The sequence below is a fragment of the Quercus lobata genome, chromosome 9 (assembly GCF_001633185.2).
Source record: "Quercus lobata isolate SW786 chromosome 9, ValleyOak3.0 Primary Assembly, whole genome shotgun sequence".
In the NCBI taxonomy this organism is placed as follows: domain Eukaryota; kingdom Viridiplantae; phylum Streptophyta; class Magnoliopsida; order Fagales; family Fagaceae; genus Quercus; species Quercus lobata.
This window is the reverse complement of record NC_044912.1, coordinates 9683042-9693784: the sequence shown is the minus strand read 5'-3', so window position 1 is coordinate 9693784 and position 10743 is coordinate 9683042. Positions and strand designations below refer to the sequence as shown.

At 32.7% G+C, this 10743-nt stretch overlaps 1 protein-coding gene across 1 annotated transcript; it reads right to left on the bottom strand.

Moving 5' to 3' along the window:
- Positions 1-295: 295 nt before the first annotated feature.
- LOC115961050 (putative RING-H2 finger protein ATL21A) lies at positions 296-4895 on the bottom strand. The gene is made up of 2 exons (XM_031080099.1): positions 4172-4895; positions 296-832 (listed from the first exon to the last, which is right to left on the bottom strand). Exons 1-2 carry the CDS (start codon positions 4872-4874, stop codon positions 429-431), a joined length of 1107 nt encoding a protein of 368 aa, XP_030935959.1. The 5' UTR covers positions 4875-4895; the 3' UTR covers positions 296-428.
- Between the last annotated feature and the right edge of the window lie 5848 nt (positions 4896-10743).

Below are 10743 nucleotides of genomic sequence, written 5' to 3'. Positions count from 1 at the left end.
GTTGCAAAGCATGCCTAAGACGTTGCCAAGCATGCCTTAGGTACCCACAAATACCTTAAATAATATAAGTGTAATAAAAAATATTGTAAGATTCAATTATAAAATAAGAAAGGATCATTCAATCTGAAATTAAAGTTGCCACCCTAATGTTTAGAAATTATTATTATTATTTGAGCTTTAGCAATTTGGAAACTATTGCCGGGAAATATCCTGAATATGTGTTGATTGGTGCAAACATTATTGGATTTGCAGACACCATCTGAATTTAGTTTATGCTCAAATCAAATGACGTGACCATTCAAGAAACAATGGCTTAAACAAGAGAAGAAAAGTAAAGTACAATTTGTAAAAAACATTAGTACAAAGTCTAGAATTGAAAGGGGAAAATAATATATCCCAAAGTATCACGAAATATCCACTGGTGGTAATCATTGGGGAGAATTCCGACAAATGGGGCACGTAGCATTCAAGCTAAGCCATTCATCAATGCATTCACTGTGAAAACAATGCTGGCATTTAGGTATGGTCTTTAGAGTCTTCTTAGGCTGGTACTCAGACAAACATATTGGGCAAGTGTTGTCATTGGGCTTAGGTAGGCACCAACTCTCACCAAGAACTATTTTTGGGTATAAATCTATTGTGGGCCCATCGAGGCCCACCATAATTTTGGGTATTGGAGCAATTGTAGGATTGAATTCTAGGATTTCAACTTGTCTTCTAGCATTATAGGACTTGATCTTGCCAAAGAGAAAACATAGTAGCCCTAGCAAGAAAATACTTCCCGGTACTCCAACACCAATGGTAATGGCGTAGCGTGCACTCCTTGGAAATCCTAAACATACCACATTAATCTTTATTAAGGCATCAAGTTATACTTTAAATATCAACTAAACTACAACCCATTCGCATGCACAAAAATATTGAACAATAATGATAATAAAAAAAGGAAAATTCATTTCATATTTATTAACTTTACAATAAATATACAGCTACACATTAACTTAAAATTCATTGAGATAATTGTAAAATTGTGCTACATTACTTTTTGTAAAATACTATAAAAATTATCAACTTTATCATAAAAAGTTTACAAAATTAACACATTGGTTTATAAAACCCATATAATAAAATTTGTATAATCCCTATAACAATTTAAACTTTTCTTTTCCATCAATTTTCTTCTCAAAAAAAAAAAAAAAACAATCAATTTGTTGTCAAAATTTGTATTCAACACAACTGTTGAGCACCCAACGGCCCAACCCCCAATATGAAGCAAATGCAAACCCACCCAACCTCGGGCAAAGAGCATTGCTTCAAAGACAACTGAATGGACCAGGTTGAAGAAAATTAAAAGAAATCACAATCAAGCAGAGCCCAATATCAGGTTTGAAAGTGCAAGATCATTAAAACAAAACTTACCCATCATCAGTGCATCTGAGTCAATTAGGTTGGCTAGACTTGATTAAAGAAGCAAAAAAAAAAAAAGCAAAAAGATCTCATAAGGTGCGTTTTGGGACCCAATCCTAGACGTGGCTCAAGAACTGAGAATTCGTTGCCTAAATCATGCCAATTATATACAAGCCCATAAAAATCAAGCCCCTAATAGAAATATAATGATGCTTATAAGCTTGGACCAGTAGTGACTGTTTGTGTCTCTATCTGAGTGTGCATAAATGGGTAGTGGCTTATTGGGTATTTCAATATAAAATTAGGTCAATTGTGATATCCTGGATTTTATGGACAAGTTGAGGTTTAACAATAATTCAAAAATTCGAGAACTTAAAGCCAACAATTACAATTTGAATCTTAAAAGAAAGACAATGCAGTTAATAAAAATATCTGTATTTTACTTTTTTAGTCTTGTAAATTTTGATTTTTGAGGTAATTGATGTTGATTATTAAGTTTTCATTACACGTACACATAAATTTCAAAATAAGTTTCAACTTGAATTTAAATAAATTACATAACAAATCAAAATAGTTTAAAATTGACCAATTTTATTTCAAGACCAATTTATATAGATCAAATCTAAGCCATTTATATTGTTTGCCACACAACCCTTATCTTGATGTCCACATTTATATTTGTCTTGACCCTAACCAAATGCTATTTCTAGTCTTTTTTTTCTTCTTCTTCTTCTTTTTTTTTTTTTTTTTTTTTTTTTTTTTTTTTTTGGCCTCAAGAAAAAGCTTTAAAAGAAAAATTAACAAAACAGAGCATACCCAAATGCATCCTTAGCCTTACAAGGAGCACCTCTAAATTCAAATCAACAAAATTTTCCTCCAAACCCATTTGGAGAAATTTTCTTCAACTCATTATGTAACATTCTTTAATTAAGTCATATAACTTTTTAATAAATCATGTAACTAAAAATACATGCAAATAATTTTCTCAATCATCACATAACAAGTTGAATAAATTTTCCTTCAAACCAGTTTTGAAGTAAACGTTTCCCATTAATAAATGACTAGAATTACAAGGAAGAGTCATTTACTAAGTTATTAGCATTATCGATGCAATTACGACTGTGTCGGCCAACATAGTGTAAAATTATTATGAACAGGGAAAGATCCCAAATGTCTATCAATAATTAGTTGATTTCTCAAGAGGGGTCTAGAAGACTAGAATGGCTATTCTTAGTTTTCTTACTATTGACTCTTTTTTTTTTTTCCTAGGAATAAAGAAAGAGGTGCAACACGAGGAGAAGGTACAATGAGGCGTTGAAAAAATTCCAAATCCCATAAGCCATAGTGCTGGGTATTCGAAAGTGAACCAAATAAAAAGCTATGATTGCAGTGTGGAAAGCGTTGAGAGAACTTAAAATAAGTAGTAATTCACAGCTTTTATTGCTCCAAAATTTTGGAGTATATAATACTTCGTCAACACTTATCTTGAAACTTACCAATTCACTAGCTTTATTTAAAAACCAAAATGTTGACCTCATGCAATGTAGGTACCACAAAATTGGCTTAAGGTAAGCCACATTTTATATAAATTAACTCCACAATCATTCACTCATCTTCTTTTATTATCGACTAATATTATTCTTTAAGTATTAAGTATTATTGTTAACAAAAATTAAGTGACACATGCAGCAGGACGTTGACATTTTAAAATGATAAAATTGAATTAAAAATGACAGATTAAGCTTATCATAACAATTATATCATCTGTACATCCGTTAACAATTTAATTTATAAACTAATTAGTTTCGTATCAGTTTAAATCCATGAAATCTGTCTTAATCTGAATATTTTCATATAACTACTAATTAGTTAGAGAAGTATATTTGGTTTTTTTTTTTTTTTTTTTGGGAGAAAAAGTATATTTGGTTCTATCACTTGGTGAGCCAGTGAGACCATACATTTTTTTTTTATAGCAAAGTTTCGCATAATTGACAAGTGCATAATATTATTACTTTTTTTTTTTTAGTAGGCATAATATTATGGACAAAATTTAATTATAAAATTAGTTATAACTTTAAACTACAACCTTACTCAATATCTTTTTATTGGAGATGAATTTTGACAAATCCACCGTTGGATTACATCTAATTCTTATATCCTCCATGCTTACAAAATTTCAAGAAAATTAAAGATTAATAGCTATGTCATCAATAGATTGTTTAAATTGCAAGTTTTTGTAGTTTAAAATTATGCATAAAATATAAGTTTATAGATTATATAGTAAATAATATCCAATTGACATAAAATTTGACATGTGTATTAAAAGTATAAAGAATATACAATTCAACGGTTAGATTTTCAAAATATATAGTAATGTTTATTTTATTGAGTAAGGTTGTAATTTTAAGTTACAACTAATTTTATAATTAAACTTTTCCCTAATATTATTACTTATCTAAAAAAAAAGTGCATGATATTTATTAATTATCTATAATATATCCTCTTTCAACATCAAAAATCACTTGCTTTTGGATATAAGATATAGCTAATATGTCATCCTTATCCAAGTAATAAATTAACCCTTTGATTTTCTGAAAAGCCTTAGTATGCTAACGGTCAAAATTTAACTAATTTAAATTGTGAATATTTTCTCTAAAAAATTAAATTAAATTGCTAAAATAACAAACATAATAGAACATTTGGATTTCCTCAAAAAAAAAAAAAAAAAAAAAAAGATCGTTTGGAGGACCAACTAGAAACTTACCAGACTGACGAGGAACATTAGAGCACACAATTTCATGGCTTGAATTGGTCTTGAACCCGCACTGCCCTCCTCGTGACTCACACTTTCCACAACCAGAAGGTTCATCCCAAGTTAGCCAGAGATCATCATTAAGGTCTGAGGATAATATTTGCTCATAAAATGGCCTCTGAACTGGAACCGAAACATTTGTAATGAACTTGCAAGTTGATAACAAAAGTGCAGCAACTCTTCTAGACGAGGTAGCAAATATTGTGTGATTTGAATCGCTAAGACAAATAATAGGTGTTAATTGATCTTTCAATAAACCAGAGGAGCAGTTAAAGAATGAAAATTCTTGATGATATACACCCTTAAAGGGAGAACCAGAGAGATTAAGCGAAAGAAGCTGTTTAGGGAGGCAGTTATTTGGATCATTGATCCATATTTGCTGTGTGGTATAGTCTATCCCTTGGACAATGAATTGTCCTGAATAAGGCAGGTTCAGAAGCACTGTTTGGGTTGCATTATTGCAGGATAAATCAAAACTCGGATAGCCACATGACTCCGGCTGACGGCTTTGTATCCGGAACGGGAAGTGAATTCCCGGGCTGTTGGTGCTACAAACGTAGTTTTTGCATGACTCTCTGCTGGTTGCAAGATATGAGAAGGAGGAGAAGAAGAAGAAGAAGAAGAGGATGGAGGAAGTGACTTTGAGAATGTTCATTTGGTGTTAGGATATTTTGATGTTTGGATGCAAAGCTATATTCTAATCTACTCAACCAATATAAATACTACGTATATTTGTTGTTGGAAAAATAGCATGGAATGAATAAAAAATTGATATTTTCTAGTTCACTTGAAGATGTTATTAAAAATGGTGAAAATCCTGAGTCTCACATAGGAAAAGAAATAAATAATAGATGAGTTTATATGCTCATGAGTTAGACATTGGGTTGAACTTTTGGCATATGTGAACTGGGCCTATTTGTCCAAATAATAATATTTTATTATTGGGTAAATTATAAAGTTAGTCTCTACCTTTACACTGAATTTCAATTTAGTCTCTAACCTTTTAATTGTGACAATTTAGTCCAAAAACTAATATGTCAAATGGAACAATAAAAAATTATTTTCTATGCCACATCAATTTGCAGCCAATTTGCAGTTACAGTCATAGTTGGTAAATCAATAGGAAAAATTATTCGATGGAATATGATTATTTGGTTGGATAGCAAATATTATGCTGGTAGTGATAGCAAAGGGGATGATTACAATTAGCAAAGGGGATGAATACTGCCTTCTTGCGAAGCTAAATTGGCATTTTCACATCGAAAAAGATGCCAAGTGGGCCTTGGTGCTAAGGAACAAATATTGCAACCCCAAAAGAGTCAATGCCATAAATGCGAATAGATTGCCATGTTCTACAACTTGCCCCCCATACCTCATAAGTATTTATAATTGTGGAGTGACTACCGCACTAAGAATACACGATGGTGATATAAAGTTCTAAAGCATTCATAATTGAAATTTGCACCACATACTTAAGGAGATTAGGTAATATGATAGCTGCTAAATTAAGGTACCTAGTCTTTTATAATAATTGTTTAAATGGGATTGATCCGCTGATTGATAACGACCTGATGACAATATTTATTAAGATTTAAGACTGATGCAAGCAATTCAAATTGGTGGGGCCATTTTAACACATCAAAAAACCTATTTTATTATTTTACCATATCATTTTACAATACACCATTCATCACATCTTCTATTCTTCAATTCTATACATTAAAATAATATATACAAATATTAAATTAACATTAAAAAAACCAACAATATATAAAAAATACAAAATTAAAAACCCACCACCCCCACCGCCCCACATCCCACCTCACCGGTCAACACCATCCATCACCGCCACAACCCACCATCAAAGACACCAAAACCACTACATCAAAAAACTACATAAACACCCAAAAAAGGAAAAAGAAATCCATCTGAACCCACCCACTGCCGAATCCACCATCAAATCACACCACCTTAACCATCTATAACCCAAAACTGCCACCACAACAAAACCAATAACAAAGTAAGAAAGAAAACCACCTGAATCTGAACCTCTGATCCCTCTAGATAAGCCTAAACCTCACAACCTACCGGCAACAACAAAAAAAGCCACCACCACAACCCATGAAAATCAACCAATACCCACAACAATAAAGTCCACGGCAACCAAAAAAAAAACCACCACTAGAAAACAAAAGAAAAGAAATGTCTCACAAGGTGTGAGATCAGCGGCATGGTGGGGTGGATGGCATGGCAAGCTCGACGGCATGATGTGACGTGGTGGATGGCACGACAAGCTCGGTGGCATGGCATGGTGGATGGTACGGCAAGCTCAGCAGCATGGCATGGTGGTCAGTGTGGTGAGATTAGCAAAGTTGTGAAAGAGGAATAGAGAGGGCTAGATAGAGATAAGAGAACCAGATGGAGAGAGAGAGAGAGAGAGATCTGTGTTGGGAGGAGAGAGAAAAAGTAAATAAAATAAGAATAAAAGTTTTGGCATTTTTTGTCCGTACTATCTTATATTTGGAAGTGCACTGTAGCCTCATGCTAAAAGTTTTGAGATTTGAAATATCTAATGAAGGTTGGTTTTGGTGTTTGGTGTGCCAAATGCCAAATATTATTATTTTTATTATTATTACTGCTATGGTACAATAGTTGCATTTTTTTAATTATTATTTTAATGTGGTGTAAGGTTAAAATAGAATATTTGATATATAGTCTATTGTAAAATGATGTGGTAAAATTGATAAAGTAGGTTTTGCTATGGTAAAATGGCATTTATAATTGTGGAGTGACTACCGCACCAAGAGTACACGGTGGTGATATAAAGTTCTAAAGCATTCACAATTGAAATTTGCACCACATACTTAAGGAGATTAGGTAATATGATAGCTACTAAATTAAGGTAGTTGGTCTTTCATAATAATTTTATTAATGGGATTGATCTGCTGATTGATAATGACCCGATGACAATATTTATTAAGATTTAAGACTGATGCAAGCAATTCAAATTGGCGGGGCCAACATGGCAAAGAATGATATCTTTCTATTCGTTATGGTCTTAAAAACTTTTTTCGTGTGTAATTAAAGCTTGGACTTTTTCTTTTTTCTCTCTTTATCACACCACTCTGCCTCCAGTAAGTACAACAACAACACATGGTTATTGAACTCCAAGTGAAATTGCTTCTTCTTTGGTTTGGGAAATTATTGTGTACTCTCGAAGTACAATAAATACGTACTCCCTCCTTTCACAAGAATAATGGGTCTCATTAATTAAATTTATGATGGAATCTACCATTCATGTGAGAGGAGAGAGTACACATTTATTGTACTCCGAGAGTACCTAATAATTTTCCCTTTGGTTCGTTATGGTGAAAAATGATCATTGCATTTAAAAGAGATCTATTTAATGATTTAGATTTAGATTTTTTTTTTTTTTTTTTTTTTTTAGAGTTTCAACTTGTGGCATCCGCTTTTAATAATAAATCTTTATCATCAAACCACGACACCAATCAATTTTTGGTGTAGGCGGAGATTGAATCTCAGATCTCTTATTCATCCATCAGAGACTTTACTAATTGAGCTAATTAAAACCCACATTTAATGATTTAGATTAAGTGTATGCTTGGTATAACTTATTTGATATATAGTCTAGAAAAGATAGATAAAGACTTAGAACACACCCATACGATGATGGTCCAAGTGAGTTGTTCAAAGTTTGTCTAAAAATTCTTGACACTTAATGGGCTTATGCCCTCGCCCGTCAATCGCTTTCTATGCCTTGGGCATTCAATTCGAACAGAAGTTAAAGAAAATATGAAGGATTTAACTCGAACCACAACTCAATTGCTTTTATTTGAGAAATAATTACAACATGTTGCTAACCCCGCAACTCGAACCTTTCCCTCCTAAACCCCCAAGCACTTTGTACATGGGGAGGTGCTAATTCAGCTACAAGGCCTTTGGCAACCACAACTCAATTGCTAGTTCAATGTTTTTATGTGGAAAATATTTGTATGCATCAATAAGTCCCATGCACATTCCTCTATTGTTACGCGCTTCTTTTCTTTTCTTTTTTGCTTCCTTGATTGGGTTTATGCTCTTTTTGTCAATCTTTCGTTTCAAGGCTTGATCAATTTAGAGACACGACTTTTACTACAAACCTTGATGTAACTGATTGTGAGTGGTGAAGAAAAAACAATAAGTGCATGTAAAAGTAATAGGCAGCTATTCATAGTCTGACATATTAGAGTTATGACAAAAATTGTGGTCTTAGAAAAACTTGTTTATACCTAGATATAAGACCACCATAGGCATAGAGTGCTGACATTTTAGACATTATACATAGGCTTCAGCCTCTGTGTTGGAGTTCATAGCTTTATTATAAGAGTCTAACATAACTGGACGTTAGGATGAGAGTCTAGTGATCGAGCACCTCATCCGCCTCGCCTTAGCATTTTGATTCAAGTTGTATGAGACACATTAGTACCAGGATTGGTAGGACCAACTAGCTTGGGACGAAAAGTGACTTGCTCCTAGGATTCCACATTTTTCATTCAGGAAAAATATAATAATAATAATAAATAAAAATTAGACTTTGCTCCTTCATATGATTCTGTTCTATATATATATATATATATATATATTATAAAAGGTTATCTTTACCAGTTTACTCCACTATTTTTTTCCTTTTTTTTATACCATGTTTTCCACCACTAATAATCCTCGTGACCAAATTAATTGATTTACATATAGTTTTTAAAATTTTTTGGTGGTGGTGTTGACCCCGAAAAGAAAATGGTGGTTTCACAATAGTAAAATCTAAGAGGATTTTCTTTCCTCCTTTTATTTATTTATTTATTTTTTTAGATACATTGGTAGCCTCCCACTTACAAATGAACAAAGCACAGCCAAGAAATCTGGGTACATTTATGGTTTGTTTGGATGAAGGGGAACGGAAGTGGAATAGAGTAGAGTAAATTTGGCTCAAAATTAGCCTATTTTTAGTAAACTCTACTCTACTTTCCTCCACTTCCCCTCCATTCAAACGAGCCCTTATTGATGAGAAAGGTTTTGCAATCCAAGGGGAGAGAACCAAAGAAAATTAATTTAGTTCATTGATTAGAGATAGAAAAGAGAGAAAGGAAAACGAAAGCTTTAGAAACGTAATAAAAATAAAAAGGTAATTTTTAACTTAGTCCAAAGGGTTTTTTTTTTTTTTTTTTTTTTACAATTTAGTCTCTCATTTGTAAAAATGTGTCAATTTGGCTATTTTGTTCAAATCTATTAGCAAATAATGTCATTTATACAAATCTAAAAAAAAAAAAATTATGCCATTTAAACATTATTCTTTTATTATAAAAAAATTTAACTAAAAGCATTAATGAGATGTGGCATTTAATATATCTTCTTATTTAGATAAAATAATCATATTGACTCATTTTAACAAAATAAGGAACTAGGTTGACAAAAATTAAACCTTAAAATTCTAAACCCAAATCCACAAACTCTCCTAACCCCTCAATCCATCGTATCGAAGCCAAAATCCTACCTAATCCTACTACAATTCTTTGCTAAAATATTCTTCAGCCAATCATTTGACAAAAAAATTCGCACAAGATAGTGGTGACTAATGTAGAAGGGGCAAAATGGGCAAATGTCCTTTTCTCGCAAATTAAACATCATTTTGCCCCCTTTCTCAAACTAATTAGGGAAATGCCCCTCTTTTGTAACTCGACAATATGAGAATCAAATTTTTATGAAGTACTCGATATTCCTATAATCGAGTTAGTCTGACCGTTGTGCCACGCTGGCACAGCAGACGTGGGTTTTTCCCAATAAAAAAATGCTTGTGTAGACATTTATAACTCAGGAAGATTAAAATCGAGTTTTCTTCAGCGGTTTGAATCAATAGGACCCTAACATCTCACAATGCCTATTCACTCACTCTCTCCATGTACACTCTCTTTCCCTCGCTCTCTACCATTATTCTCTCTCTACATTCTCCCTCGCTTGCTCTGCGATCAGGCTTCCCCACTCTTCCTCAATCTCCATCAGTCTCACTCTCCTTATCTAGTCTCCATCAGTCGTCGTTGCTTCCTGCTGCCGTTGATTAAGGTACGGTCCTCTCCTCTAATATCTTTTCTGATCTTGGTTAATATTAGGTTGTGTTTTATGTGGGATTTTGATTATTTTGTTGAAAATTACTTTAAAAGTAGTAAATTTACTAATCAAGATGACAATTTTGTTGTCTTTTATATGCTACAATGATGATGATCTAAAGCATTTCTTGCTATATGGTTATGTCTGTGTGATTTTCTCATTAATGAGAATTTTTTTGTCTTTTACATGCTGCAATGATTACTTTCTCATTAATGAGTTTAAATGTGCTTGGGGTTTTGGCAAATTGAGTGGTGGTGTTTCAATGATGTCTATGGGTTTGTGTAAAATGTTTCTTATCTGATTGTAGGCATGATTTTGTTATAGTTGTTGTAAATGGTGTCGAACTAATTACATTTGAGTGTAAA

What these genes read in the sequence shown, in the direction of transcription:
- LOC115961050 (XM_031080099.1), bottom strand. Translation starts at nt 4,874, where the DNA reads ATGAACATTCTCAAAGTCACTTCCTCCATCCTCTTCTTCTTCTTCTTC. An exon ending in TAATGTTCCTCGTCAGTCTG is followed by an intron (nt 833 to 4,171) that starts GTAAGTTTCTAG and finishes TGGTATGTTTAG; the next exon opens with GATTTCCAAGGAGTGCACGC.